Source organism: Artemia franciscana, chromosome 8 (genome assembly GCF_032884065.1).
Source record: "Artemia franciscana chromosome 8, ASM3288406v1, whole genome shotgun sequence".
NCBI lineage: Eukaryota > Metazoa > Arthropoda > Branchiopoda > Anostraca > Artemiidae > Artemia > Artemia franciscana.
In genome coordinates this window covers 11,532,348-11,547,663 of record NC_088870.1, presented here as the reverse complement: position 1 = coordinate 11,547,663, position 15,316 = coordinate 11,532,348, and the positions used below count along the sequence as shown (strand labels likewise).

At 34.4% G+C, this 15,316-nt stretch overlaps 1 protein-coding gene across 1 annotated transcript in view; it reads left to right on the top strand.

Annotated features, from left to right (window-relative positions):
• LOC136029980 (codanin-1-like) overlaps positions 1 to 15,316 on the top strand; it is a gene marked incomplete in the record, with an annotated part of 262,581 nt that overhangs the window by 96,505 nt on the left and 150,760 nt on the right. The window contains 2 exon segments of the mRNA XM_065708554.1: positions 6,174 to 6,367; positions 14,362 to 14,665. Of these exon segments, the coding sequence (XP_065564626.1) occupies positions 6,174 to 6,367; positions 14,362 to 14,665 (498 nt within the window).

The window sequence follows — 15,316 nt, the reverse complement described above, 5'->3', positions numbered from 1 at the left end:
ATCCCATAGATAAATACACCAAGCAGTTGAGACAAGAATTAGAAATTTCAAAAGCCAAAGACTAATCACCCCTCAAATGTAGAGAAAATTTAACCCAAAAGGTTGTTCAGCCCCAAAATTTTATGGTCTACCCAAAATTCATAAGAAGGATACTCCGTTACGTCCTATTGTAGAACGTTATAGCTATCCAGCTACAGGTGTAGGAAAATTCTTAGCTACAATTTTCAAATCTCTCCTAACAACACAGAAATCTTATATAAAAAATTCCATAGATCTTGTTGAGGAGCTGAAAAATCATAGTATAACAGAAAAAACTATCTTATCTAGTTTTGATGCAATTTCCATGTACACCTCATGCGATGTCCATAAATGTGAACAGGCCTTTCAAAGAAAATTGGAGGAAAATTCTACTTGGTCAGATTATAAAACCTTGGAAATTGACACAATAATGACGCTTGTACGTCTTTGCAACAAGTTATCTTTATATTTTATGTTTCGAGAAAAAATTTTCCTTCAGGTCAAGGGTCCACCCATGGGCACTGTTTTGTCTCCTTTTTTGGCAAATTTTTACATGGATTTCATAGAACAGTCTGCTTTGAATAGTTTCCCCTTAAAACACTCACTCTGGTTTCGTTTCGTTGATGATATTCTTGCTGTTTGGGAACATGGTCAGGACTCTCTAAAAGATTTTTTGGAACATTTGAATTCTTTTGATTTGAATCTTCAATTTACAATAGAACTGGAAGATTCAGGAAAGCTCCCTTTATTGGATGTTCTAATTAAAAAAGATATTCCTAGCCTTGATTTTTCTATATATAGAAAGCCGACCCATAATGATCGGTATCTACATTTCTCGTCAAATCACCCTCCTTGTGTAAAAAGAGGGGTAGTAATTTCTTTGGTCGACAGGGTTCTAAAAATATGTTCACGTAATCATGTAAAATCCGAGTTAGATTATGTTAAAGATATTCTATTCTGCAATGGCTACCCAACCAACCTCATTGAAAATATAATAGATAGACGATTAAAAAAGATAAAACAGGAAAATAGGGAGCCCGGCCCCCTTGATTCAGTTACACTGGCAATGGAGAAAAAAACTTACACTACATTACTATACGTCTCGAAACTCAGCGACAAACTTAGAAAATTTTGAAAAAAACATAATCTCTGTATTTCTTTCAAAACTGAACAAAAAGTGGAACACTTTTTCAACTCGGGAAAGGATAAAACGGACCCTATACTAGGTAGTGGTGTCTACAGAGTCCCGTGTTCATGTGGAAAATTTTACATTGGAAGGACCCATCAACAACTAGGGGAACGATTGCAAGAACACAAAATTTCAATAGATAAGTCCCTGAGATTGGAAAATAAAAATGACAACTTTGATTCAGCTCTGGCCCAGCATATATACGAAAATCCTGACCATTTAGTTGTTTTTGAAGAGGCAACTTTAATATCTACCGTAAATGGCCTACCGCAATCTTTTAAAGAGGCAGTTGAGATAAAAAAAAAACATATAGATAGAAATTTGGCTATAAATAGAGACACGGGAGATATTTCATTGAGCCCAATTTATAATAATTTAATATTAAAAGACTATGAATATTTTCACCCAGTCTAATTTAAGACAACCTGTCCGCATATCTAATGAAAACCAAAATTGTAGACAGGCGAAATCTGTTGCAAGGCAAAGGATACTTATTCAATCTAATTGGTAACTTCTCTTTCATTGATTTCAAGTTGGTTTTTGTTGTTTTATTCAGTGTTTTTTTTTCCTGTCGTGCAGTTCACTTAAAAAGGTTAGATTTTACTGTTGTTTCTTCTTTGTTTCTTTTTTTCCTCTTTCTTTTTTTTAGCACTGAGGACGACTTGACGGAGGTCCTTGTCGAAATATTTGCTTGTTTTTCATATTTTGCTACTGGCTGATAAAATACTCGTTTTTCACCTATTTGTTTTTTCTCTTTTCATTTATTATTTCCTTTCTTTGTTTTTATACGTTTCAACCCTTGCCCCGAGGAATGCGAGGGGGTTTGGGTTGTCATGCTCAAAGACATAACTTTCGTATCTATCAACTGTGTTGAACAAAGCGGATATCTCAAAGTTTTGATCGAAAACGTTTGAGGAAATGATCGGCATTGAAGGAGGGGCTTTGCCTTCCTATCAATTTCGACAATTAAAAAGGACAGTGTTCCTCTAAATTATCAATCGAATGAGCCCTTTATGAAGTTACTACGACAACGCTTTCTATAAAAACCTTATATGCCCCAGGGAATAACTTACAACCCTTGCCCTGAGGACTGTGGGGGGAGGGGTTGATCCTCAAAGACATAATTCTCAGATCTTTCAACTACGTTGATCAAAATAGCTGTCTCAACATTTTGATTGGATGTGTTTGGGGAAATGGTGGGCGTGGGAGGGGGTTAGTTGCCCTCCAATAGCTTTCAACTATTAAAAAGGGCACTTGCCCTTTCAAGTTCCAATCGATTGAGCCTTTATTGAAGTTTCTATGAAAACTGCTTTGGTACGAATTGCCCTGGTCTAAACAAATAAATAAATAAATTATAATAATACAATGTGCCCACATTCCTCTTAACTTAGGCAGCCCTATTGCGCTGCTTATGATAGGGATTCAAAGGAAATACATTTGGAAAAATATTAATATACAGCTTATTATGAAGTGTTTTTCCTTATGTTAAAAACGTGGATGGATTAATTTACAGAAAAATTATCTGCTCGAATTAAAGAGTAAATTTTACACTTAAAACGAGTAACAGTTTTAAAGTTACTTAATACATTATATATTTTTCCAAATCATTAGGGGGTGAATCCCCCCCAATGACGCCACTGCAAATTAATATTGTTGCCCAGTCTTACTGTCTTGTTTTCCCAGGAAAATTTAAATCGCAGTATATTTTCTTAAAATAGAATTTTATCGAGAAAAAAAATTGTCTCGTTATTTGTCTTTAGACTAAGCCATTTTGCTTGAAGTTCAATAGTATTGCTGGTTTCTTGGTCAATTTTTTCTTCTAAAACTCATTTTGATGATCAATTTAACCATATAGAGGGGTTACTGACTTTAAGAGATCGTGTACACCAGGTGGTGAGTTCCAAGTGTGGCAGTCTGCCAAAAATGTAGATACTCTGCTAAGCGTTACCTGAACTACGCCATGCGTGGTTTAAATATGTCACACACTTGGCTGAACTGCGGGACAAGCTTGGCGGAACTCTGTGGCACACTTGGCAAAACTGTGTGACACACGTGGCACCGTGAGATTTGCACCATGTAGGGGAAGGTGGGCGACCCTTTGACTCCGTATTAGTATAGTTTGTCGTTTGCTCACATTTTTCTCTTTTTTCTTTGCACTAAATAACCCTAAATAACCCTAAATAAGGTGTAGACTGCATATTTTGCGATATGCAGGGTGGTAGAACAGTCAGGAATCATAGATGAATTTATTGTAGAAAGTTGACCCCTCAAATGTTGTTTATTATATTATGTATTATATAATTTTCTGCTTATTGCTAATTTTATTTTCTCCGGATTTCAGATCTTCAAATTCTGTGTATTTTGGATTTTTCCCTATGGGAATATCTAAGTCAATGGGGTTGTCTATTTCATTGAGAATACCCACGACAATTTTTGTATTTTACTGATTATAGTTATAAACAATAGTCATAGTTATGCTCAGTTTTGGTCATGGACGGCTTAATATTTGGCTCATTAATGGCATGCTAGAGTACTTGAAGTTTCAAAAGTCTCAATTAAAAATAAATAAAAAACAAAACAAGGAAACTTCATCTTTCTGTCTAATATATCCATTTTTCTGAATCCTTTGGGATATTTTCTGGATACTTTTGGATGTTCCCTTTAGTTGCTTATTATTTTGTTTTCAAAACATAGAATATCTGAATCGCCTTAACATAAAAAAATCCGAGTTCACTTTTTCTAATAACAGTAGAAGAGTATTTTTATTCGTCTCACCTAAAATTGATAAAAACAATGCTGTCCCTCTTTTTTCAATAGCTATCAAAAAGAACTAACCCTAAATATCTGGATAACCAGGGAACTGATAAATATTTAAGTCAGGCTACTGAACTAAGTTTTCTTATACAAAAATAATTTCATCGGTATGACGTCTTTTACGGATATCTATGTAGGCAAAACCTTTCCCAAAATTCTAAGCACGATATGTTGCGTGATATAAACGTAATTTGAGTGCTTTAACCCTTGCAAGGAAAAAAGTTCTCCTTTATCAGAATTATTTAATTGAAAACTCAATAATTTTTAAAGGCTTAAATGGTTTGAAAACGAAAGAGGCAAAGAAAAGGCCCGGGTTCGATTCCCGGTCGATGTAATTTTTTGTCCTGTGGTGGCGCAGTGGATTTGACCTTAGCTTGGTAATACGGGAACCAACGATCGAATCACGCTGCAGGAATGCACTGCAGGGCTGACGCAGGGACCATAGTAGTCAAGAAGCGTCGTTAATTCTTAAATAAAAAGTACTCGTCTTGATTTTTTTAATATAGCAGTTATTTGTGAGAAAATATCCGACATCTTCATAATTATACAATAGAAATGCAAGGTCCTTGAAGCTCCTCTTGGGAACAAATGTTTTTGTAAAGTTAAAATAAGAAGTTTTGGGAGGGCTCATGCAATAAAAGATTTTGAGTCCTGTTGCCATTTGTCTGTGGCAGAATAGATCAGAGGGTGCTAAATTTTTTTTGGCACATTTTCCGACTAACGAAATATTGAGATAGCTAAGAAAGATATACGTTTAGTATCAGAATTTCAAACTTAAGCCAAATATAAAATTCACTTGCTGTGGAAGTGAACTTTACCCCCAACCCCGACGTCAAATATATGGCATGAGCTGTATATGTTACTGTGTATGTCCGATATTGGTGAATGTCGGCATTCGTCGGTGGATGTCCGAAATACCTTTTTTTTCCATTGGATTTAGTCAGCGTTGCCAGTTAACTTTTTTATTATACCATCAAAGCTTGGATAAGACTGAAACAGCTGATTCGCAAAGCTAATAAAATCCAAGCAGAGAAAAAGGAATTTTGGACATTAAGTGGTGAAAGTCTATCGACATATATATATATATATATATATATATATATATATATATATATATATATATATATATATATATATATATATATATATATATATATATATATATATATATATATATATATATATATATATATATATATATATATATATATATATATATAACTGAATACTCTGTTAATTACTCGTTACTTCGAATTGATTTAATGTTCCATCAAAATAATAAAAATTTTATCACGTATATACAAATCAGTTGTATGTTTGAAGGCTAGGGGTGAAGATAAAGTTCATTCCCGACTCGAATGAATGTTTCATTTTCATTTGGGATAAAATTCTGGTTTTAGAGATTTGCCTGTTTCTCAGCGATCTCAAAATTATGTTAACTAGAAAAATTAGCCGTTTGTGTCCCCTGAAGTCTTTCTTTGCTCCCTCATGACATCGGGTCGAAATCTCAGAGAGATATTTTCGACATAATACATCAAATTAGGCATTCTATTTTTGGACCACACTGCCGTTATTTGACGAACAAATATATTTTTTAAATTGGGACAAATCCAGTTACTGTCTTTTTTCAGTGTCAAAATAAATGGATTGCCCCCATTTAAGAATTGAGAGAGATAGAGAGAGCGAGAGAGCGAGAAAGCGAGAAAGTGAGAAAGCGAGAAAGTGAGAAAGTGAAAAAGCGAGAAAGAGAGAAAGAGAGAAAGAGAGAGAGAGAAAAAGAGAGAGAGAGAGAGAGAGAGAGAGAGGGAAAGAGAGAGAAGATGATAGCTCAAATATCCTTCTCTGGATTTTCTGGTTCTCTAAGGTACCATTTCTTGTTTTGGCGGCCATACCTTTTCTAATCTTAGTTCTAAATTCGTGAGGTTCAATGAAAACCATAACCACATAAAAACCAAATATTTCTACCTCATTTGTCATTGTTTTTGTGTTGATTTTCGTGCAAGTTTATTCCTTTTCTCATTTATGTCGTCTCCAGAGATGTTAAAATGAAATCTTGTTGTCTTGTCTACGGAATCTGTAGTGTGCAATTTTGCATTTCTCTTATCTTTACTGATCTCAAACAGTGACAATGATGTGCCATTTAATATTTCAGGTTCTTCCTCATTGGGACTTAGTTGCTATGCTACAATCATCGATTCGTAGGGGTCAAGTCACACTAACAGTTCCTTGGATAATTGAATTCCTGGCGATGGCGGACCCGGTGTCCGTTAAATTCCCTTGGTGTAAAGTCCTACTGAATTCCCTCTTTTCTCTTGCCAGAAGTGATTATGTCAAGTCCTTTAGCAGGTGAGAAAACATATTGCTCTTGAAGTTAATTAAATAAAAAAAACAAGTTTTTTAAATGAAAGTAAGGAGCGACATTAAAACTTAAAACGAACAGGAATTACTCCGTATATGAAAGAGGCTTTTCCTTCTCAACGCCCCACTCTTTACGCTAAAGTTTGAATCTTTCTCTTAACTCTACATTTTAAAACACTAAAAAACTTTAGCGTAAAGAGCGGGGCGTTGAGAAGGAAAAGCCCATTTCATATACGGAGTAATTTCTGTTCGTTTTAAGTTTTAATGTCGCTCCTTACTTTCATTTAAAAAACTTGTTTTTTTTATTTAATTTCTGAATGTTTTTGAATCAATGCATGTTTTGATTTTGGCTCTCCGCAGAGGAATAATTAAAACGAAATTTGAATATTTATTTGTTTTTGGCTAAATAGCTTTCTCATAATTTTGATCGAATGATTTTGAGAAAAAAAGAGCGGGAGAGGAAGCCTAGTTGCCCTCCGATTTTCGGTTAATTAAAAAGGCAACTAGAACTTTTAATTTTTTACGAATCTTTTTTTAAGTAAAAGATATACGTAACATATAAATTAGCTTACGTAAAGAACTTTTGTATTCTCATGAACTTTTGTACTCTCATTTGCATATATGAGGGGGTTCGCCCCCTCGTCAGTACCTCGCTCTTTACACTAAAGCTTAAATTTTGTCCCAATTCATTAAGAATGACCCCTGAATCACAAAACCCGCAGAATAAATAGTTGAAATTACTAAAAATACTTTAGCGTAAAGAGCGAGGTATTAGGAGGAGGTGAGCCCCTCATATGGGTAATAATTTCTCTTCGTTTTAAGTTTTAATGCTGCTGCTCACTTCCAGCTGAAAAAAACTTTTTCATATTTATTTTTTCATTGTTTTTTTTTAAGTAATGCTAGTAAATCCTGCGCTCCCTTCATGGAAATTTTCTTCCTCCATGACAAATTCCTCCATGGAAAGTTCCCCCAGCATATCCCCCTCTTCTCAACCCCTGCCTCCAACCAAAAAATTCTCCTGAAAACGCCTGTACACTTCCCAATAACCATTACTATATGAAAGCACTGGTCAAAGTTTTGAACTTGTAACCCCTCCCACGGGGACTGTGGGGGAGTAAGTCGTCCCCAAAGACATAGTTATAAGGTTTTTCGACTACGCTGAATAAAATGGCTATCTCAGCATTTTGATCCGTTGAATTTGGGAAAATAATTAGCATGGGAGGGGGCCTAGGTGCCCTCCAATTTTTTTGGTCACTTAAAAAGAGCACTAGAACTTTTCATTTCCGTTAGAATGACTCTCTCGCAACATTCTAGGACAACTGGGTCGATACAATCACCCCTGGAAAAAAAAAACAAAAAAAAAAAAAACAAACAAACAAACAAATAAACACGCATCCGTGATCTGCCTTCTGGTAAAAAATATAAAATTCCACATTTTTGTAGATAGGAGCTTGAAACTTCTACAGTAGGGTTTTCTGATACGTTGAATCTGATGGTGTGATTTTCGTTAAGATTCTGTGACTTTTAGGGGGTGTTTCCCCCTATTTTCTAAAATAACGCAAATTTTCTCAGGCTCTTAACTTTTGATGGGTAAAACTAAACTTGATGAAACTTATATATTTAAAATCAGCATTAAATGCGATTCTTTTGATGTAGCTATTGGTACAAAAATTCCATTTTTTAGAGTTTTGGTTACTATTGAGCCGGGTCGCTCCTTACTACAGTTCGTTACCACGAACTGTTTGATTAGAACTCCGAATAAAATATTCGGAGTTACAAAAGACAACTTACAGCATAAATTTTTAGGTTTTGTAGATGCAAGACGTATTCTGAATAATATACCAAAAATTTAAGTTCCTTAGCTGACTGGGGAGGATCCAGGGGGCCAGAGGGCCCCTGTCTCCCCTCTCCACCCAAGGTTTTTATGGAAAATTTTTTTCTTTAATTTTTTTTCCTTTTAGCACCTTTTTTTTTTAGTAAACTTGTCGATTCAGTCAATTGTTGATGTCCTTATCATATTGCCCCCCCCCATATTTTGCTCTAGATCTCCCTTTGCTAACTGAAGTTACAATTTGGCATTTTTATGGTTTTTAAGCTTGTTTTATCGTTACAGTAAAACATTTTGTGATAAAAGTAATTGAAACTACCGTTTTACCGCATTTTCTTTCAAACAATTTGTGGTAACGGAACTTTTATACCAATAGATACATCAAAAGACTGATTTGTTTATGCTGATTTCGAATATATAAGTTTCACTACTTATTATTTCCATGGTGGTATGGCAGGTGGGCTGCAGGCACCCGGGGCTGGTTTTGTAAAAGTATTTTGTATTTACAGGAAGTATTTTCTTATTTTGTTTGAAATATTTGGATTTCTGTAAAGTATTTGTGTAAGAATTTTTTTTTTTGAATGAACGATCTCGGATTTGTTCGAACTCTTCGGATTCTGTAAGAATTATTTTTGTTTTGGAGGAATTCTTTTGGATTCTGTTTTAACTATTTTGCATTTTATAAGAAGGATTTGGGATGTTGTTGGAATTAATGTGTTTTTGTAGCAAGTATTTTGTTTTCTGTACCAAATATTTCATTCTGTTAGAACTATTTTAGAACTGTGCAAAGTATTTTGTAAGAATTATTTCTGTTTTGTAGGAATTACTTTAGATTATGTTTAAACTTTTTTGTATTCTATAAGAAGTATTTGGAGTGTTGGTAGAATTTTGTGTTTTGTTGCAAGTATTGCTTGTTCTGAACTAACTGTATTTTTAGTTGGTTTTAATTATTTTAGAATTGTGCAAAGTATTTTTATATTTTGTAAGAATTATTTCTGTTTTGTAAGAATTATTTTGGATAATGTTTGAACTTATTGTATTCTATAAGAAGTATTTTGGGTCTTGTTAGAACTTTTTGTTTTGTAGCAAATATTTTGTGTTCTGCACCAACTTTTTTTTCATTCTGTTGGAACTATTTTAGAATTGTGCAAAGTATTTTTGTATTTCATAAGAATAATTCTTTTGTTTTGTAGGAATTATTTTGGGTTATGTTTGAACTTTTTTGTATTCCATAAGAAGTATTTGGGATACTGTTAGAATTTTTTTGTTTTGTAGCAAGTATTTTCTGTTCTACACCAACTATTTTTCATTCTGTTAGAAGTATTTTAGAATCGTGTAAAGGACTTTTATATTTTGCAACAGTTATTTCTGTTTTGTGGGAATTATTTGGGATACATTTCAACTTCTTCGCATTCCATAAGAAGTATTTGGGATGTTGTTAAGATTTTAGTAGAATTGTTTTGTAATAAGAATTTTGTGTTCTGCATCCACTATTTTTTCATTCTGTTAGAAATATTTTAGAACTGTGCAAAGTATTTCTATTTTCGTAAGAGGTATATCTGTTTTATAGAAATTATTTTGGATTATGTTTTTTTTTTTGGATTATGTACTTTTTTTATTCTACAAGAAGTATTTTGGATGTTGTTAGAATTTTGTGTTTTGTAGCAAGTGTTTTGTGTTCTGCTCCATCTATTTTTCATTCTGGTAGAACTATTTTATAATTTTGCAATGGTATTTTATATCTGTAAGAATAATTTTTGTTGTTTTGCAGGAATTATTTTGTAATATACTTGAACTTTTTTGCATTCTATAAGAAGTATTTGGGATGTTGTTAGAATTTTTGTATTTTATAGCAAGTATTTTGTGTTCTCCACCAACTATTTTTAATCTGTTGGAACTATTATAGAATTTTGCAAAGTATTTTTGTATCTTGTAATAGTTATTTATGTTTACTAGTAACTATTTTGGATTATGTATAAATTTTTGTATTCTATAAGAAGTATTTGGGGCGTTGTTAGGATTTTTTTGAGTTTTGTAGTAAATATTTTGTGTTCTCCATCAACTATTTTTCATTCGTTAGAACTATGTTAGAATTGTGCAAAGTATTTTTTTTTCACAAGAATAATTCTTGGGTTTTGTTGGAACTATTTTGGATTATGTTTAAACTTTTTTTTAAAGTATTATAGTATTGTGTAAGATCCAGGTGCGCGCAATAACGTCTTCAGGGGACCTTTACCTCGAATAGGATAACCCCTATAGGCGCCGTCAAATCCATAACCCCCTAACTACTGGATTTTTTGTATTGGCTCGGGGATAATAGATATGAAACACGCGATTCATAGCTTTTCGATCCGAGCAACAATCCAGGGAATTCTCGGATTAGGAAATAGCTTATCATGTAGAAACTATTCTCCTAATCAAAGTATTAGGAAGGCTTTCATAGTCTACGTGTCTAGCACTCCATTTCATTGAGGGGGAATCCCTTTTGAATCCTAATGTGGACAAAAAATCCTTGGAATATAGATGTTCCCTGAGAAAAACCCTGTGAAGTGAAATGAAATAAAAAAAGAAGGCATTGAAGAAACAATTCACCTAGAATTTGTCATCCTTAACATAATTAAACATTCCCCTATTGCATAAAAACCATAGAAATTTTGAAACGTCTTGAAAAAATGCTCTCGGTGAATTGGTTACTGGGGGCCCATAATAGAATTGGATGCTAGGGCCCTCGTTGGAATTGGTTGCTTGGGGACCCTGCTGGAATCACTCGCTAAGGCCCTGGTTGAATTGGATGCTAGGGGCCGCTCTGGTTAGGTTAGGTGGTGGGTGGAATGGGATGATATGGCTCCCGATGGAATTGGATGCTAGGGGGCCCCTGGTAGTTAGGTTAGAATAGAGGGCCGGTGAAATTGGATGATAGAGCTCCCCGTTGGAATTGAAAGCTAGGGCCCCAGTGAAATTGGATGCTAGCCCCCTTCCCTCGGTGGTTTGGTTTGAGCCAAGATGAAACTGGGTGCCAAGGGCCCCCTAAGGAATTGTATGGTAGGGCCCCCAGCAAATTAGATGCTTGGGCCTCGGTTGTTAGGTTAGGGGGTTGGGTGAAATTGGATGCTAGGGCCTCCAATGGAATCAGATGATAGGGTCCCATTGGAATTGGTTGTTAGGGACCTCCGTTGAAATTGGATGCTATGGAGCCTGGTGGGATTTCTCGCTAGAGTATGGCGTTTTGAAGGCTCTCCGCTTGTGGGCTCCTGAAGGTTTTTTTCTGGCCCGATTTTGTGGGACCTAAAGGTTTTTTAAAGAATTAACACCTGCATCTCACAGAAAACATTCCATGTTACGTAACTGATGCCTATGTCTCGAAGACAACATTCCCCATGACGTAACATGCACCTGCGTCTTGAAGAAGTTTAAAAAAGGTATCAGGACTGGGATTCGGAGGCATTAGGATGCGTTAATATCCAAAGGGTGGTCACTACTATGTGATAACACTGACGAAAATATAATACTGCCATAAAACGTCGTAGATTTGAAACAACCCAAAGGAAAATCTTAGAAAATTGTGGTTTCATGTATGAAGAGATCTAAGACGGGTCAAGGGGCAAAAATGCTTTGATTTGGATGTCCTTGCTACGTTTAGTAATTACTTTGAGTAACTAGAGGCTTTGGTGATATTAGGTACTCGGGAGGTATGAGGCATGAGGTACGTTGTCATTTACCTAATTCAAATTGCGAAGAAATATTTTGAATTTGTTTTTTTTACCTTTGTTTGTCTTTTCTTTATTGTTCACTCGGGATTTCTTTGTGGTTCTGCCGGCAGAAATAAAATTCTTATTTCGTAGCTTGTTGGTAATTGCTAGCATTGTATTTACCTATTGTTAAAAAGAAAAAAAAAACGAAGAGTATTGCCGTTTTCAGTTTTTACTGAAATCCCTACCCTTAGGACCCTTATATGTTAAAGCAGATGGACTTAACAAGTGCATTCATTCTTGAAACATCTTGACAAAGAGCGCACATAAACAGAATTTAATTTTTTTTTCTATAAAGCGTAAGTTCAGTTCCACCGTAAAAAGTAGAGAGGCAGTTCCTCCCATGTCATTATAATTTCTTTTGGTTTTAGATCAAATGCAAGAGGGGATCTGTTTTTTTTTTATTGTTTTTACTATGTGCTTTTCGCCTTTGTCAAATCTGTCCCCTAAAAATTCAGAAACGTTTTTAATTTCAATTAAATAATTTCTTAGACCGCACTGGCTAATCATGACGAAACAAAAAATGCAAAAGAAGTGAGAAACGAGAACGATAACAGCCGGTGAAAAAATACAATTATCCTTGTTTTAGTCTCACTGTTCATTTTGAGGTTTGGTTTTTATATTGTTCTTCGGACTTTTATCTGCCTTTTTTATTATTATTCTGGACTGAATAAGGTTAAACGGAGGTCTCAATTGAAATATTTGCATAATTTATTCTTTTTTTTTCACTGGCTGTTATTGTCCTCGTTTCTCCCTTCTCTTCAGTTTTTTTCTTTTTGCAATTTCAAGTAACGTGTGATTTCTCAAAATCTGTGTTTCTAGATGGAAAATTTTCTGTCACAAGATTTTTAAGAGCTTTATTTCAAGGTTTTATTTTACTTTTAAAAGTTCTCGTTTGTCTTGCCTTTTAACGCCACTTTTCTGTTCCTGCAGATTTTTTATTTCATTTATTCATTTATTTATTTAATTAGCACCAGCAATGAATCTGCTTTTCCAATTGTCTATACGGTTTGTGTTACGGCCGTAGTCAAATTAGTTCCCATGAAATTCATATACCTTTTTAATTCTGAGATAATTTTTAATTCTGATGTAATTTCTGAGAATTGTTATTTCAGGGGGGAAGTTCTCTATCCCTAGAGGGTTTCACGGACTTTAGTTCAAGATTTTAGTTCTCTTGGAAGTTCCCGTTAAAACATTGTTTTGAGCTTATCTCATATCAACGAAGTCACCAAACTTTTTGTATTTTGATTGTTTCTCTTTAAACAAACCTTGTTTTCCCAAGGTTAAACTGAGCGAAATATCTGCAATGAAGTTTATGTAGCAAAAATGTTCAGCTAAATATGTTTACCAAAATATGGGAAAAATTGAGAAACTATAAAATTACAAAAATTTACTCACGGTAGAAGTACCTAAAAATATGTGTATAATAAGAAGGGTTGTTGTGCGTGTACAGATTAGTGTGAACGTGGGTTTGCAAGCTTTCAGGCCTTTTAGGAGAGGATCCTACCATGTTAATTTTGTTACATTTTTGATTTTTACTTTTTTCTTTTATAGCACTTAATTAACTCCCTAACTTTTTTTATTCATAAAGTTAGGCCACTGAAATGACAAAATAACTTTGCTTGTAACTTACACTTTTCTGATTTTATTCCTTTGAGTAGCCACAAAAAATTATCCCTAAGAGTAATTTCTAATACGAAAAAACTACAGTGCCAATGAAATGACAAAATAATTTTGCTTTCAACTTATACTTTTCTGATTTTTATTCCTTTGAGTAGCCACAAAAAATTATCCCTAAGAGTAATTTCTAATACGAAAAAACTACAGTGAGCTCTTTTTTGTCCATCAACCCTCTTTTTGAAAGCTAAAAATAAGTCAAGACTAAAACGAAGTTTAGAACTTTCTCCACAATTGAAAAATCCTTCTCGAATACTTTCTCCGTAGTCGGTAACATCAAAAAATCCTGGACATTGCCTCCACCAGATGACTAGTACAGTTAAAGCAATACTAACAATGAATCTGTTCTGAAATACTCCGCTGTTTTCTCCATGAACTCAGTGAAGTTGGTCTTTGAGCGATTCATCCTTGACTCGAACTGTCGTAAGTTAAATTCTTCGAATACGTACCTTTTGTTGTTCCTTTTTGTCAAAGTTTACTGAAGTTTTGAACAGGTCATTGCCAATTTGATCAATTCACCTACTATAGAGGTTCTCAGCCCGTAGTATGCTTACCCTCAGTATGTTACCTGTTAAGAGATGAGAAAAAAAATCGGTAATGCCCGATACTAGGGCCTAAACATGTATAAAGGGAAATAATTCAGGATCGCTCCTGTTGAAACTCTAATGTTTTATATATTTGCACCAAATGCGAATTCCAGTTGTAAGGCTGCCTGTTTTTCATTTCAGGAATCCCAATGGAACCATATTAATACGGCTCCTCGTTGGATGGCTGCTAGACCAGCCTAATATTGAAATTCCGGTTCAGATTCACCTACCTGAAGAAGCTAGGTCTTCAACAGCTTTGGATTATCTTCCATATGTAACAGAGGAGGTATTGGAAATCTGTTGTCCGTTTCTGGCATCTGCCAGTAGCAGTTTAGGCCATTTTATCGCGGGTCTAAGAAGTGCGGCACCTACCCAGATATTTAGAAAAATAACCCCTGTTGCTGCTCAAGAGGCACGACCAGTCAAATCTGAAACAGCTCTGAGTGTAAGTTGAGTTTTTACTATAATTTTGTTAGGCTATTAGCATTATTTACAAAAAAGATAGCCGATAGCATAACTTATTAAACCCTTTAAAGAGATGAATCGGATTTAGAATTTTCGCTATCCTGAGAAAAATTGATTTAAAAAGAATCTGGAGTAGTTATTTCATGTATTATAAGTTTCTTCTTTTCATTCCTCTTTGGACACGTAACCGGATTCAACTTAATGAATGTAATGCACCTGACATAACATCAAAGTTGGAAAAGCTGCACAGGAAGCTCTCAGGTACTGCTCTTGATCGACTTTCTCCTCATAAAGGTTTTGTTAAATTTTTTTAGTTTATATTTTTCGGTTTTTGTATGTTTTTTATTTTTTGTGTATATTTAGTTTCTTTTTATTCCACATTATAATACTTATTGTAGTGTGTTTTGTGGGTAATAAACAGATTATTATCAATGCTCATAAAAAATGAAACGCAAAATCCCTTTCATCAAAATCAGACGAATTTTGAACCTTATTTTCGGAAATACTCGAGTAAAAAGTTGCCAGTTCTTGAAAGCTCTAGTAAACTTTCTGAACTGTCAAACTCGCTTGTAAGTTTCAACTGCCTGTAACTTTTGATGAAAGTATTTAGAGAAATAATTATAATAAGAAA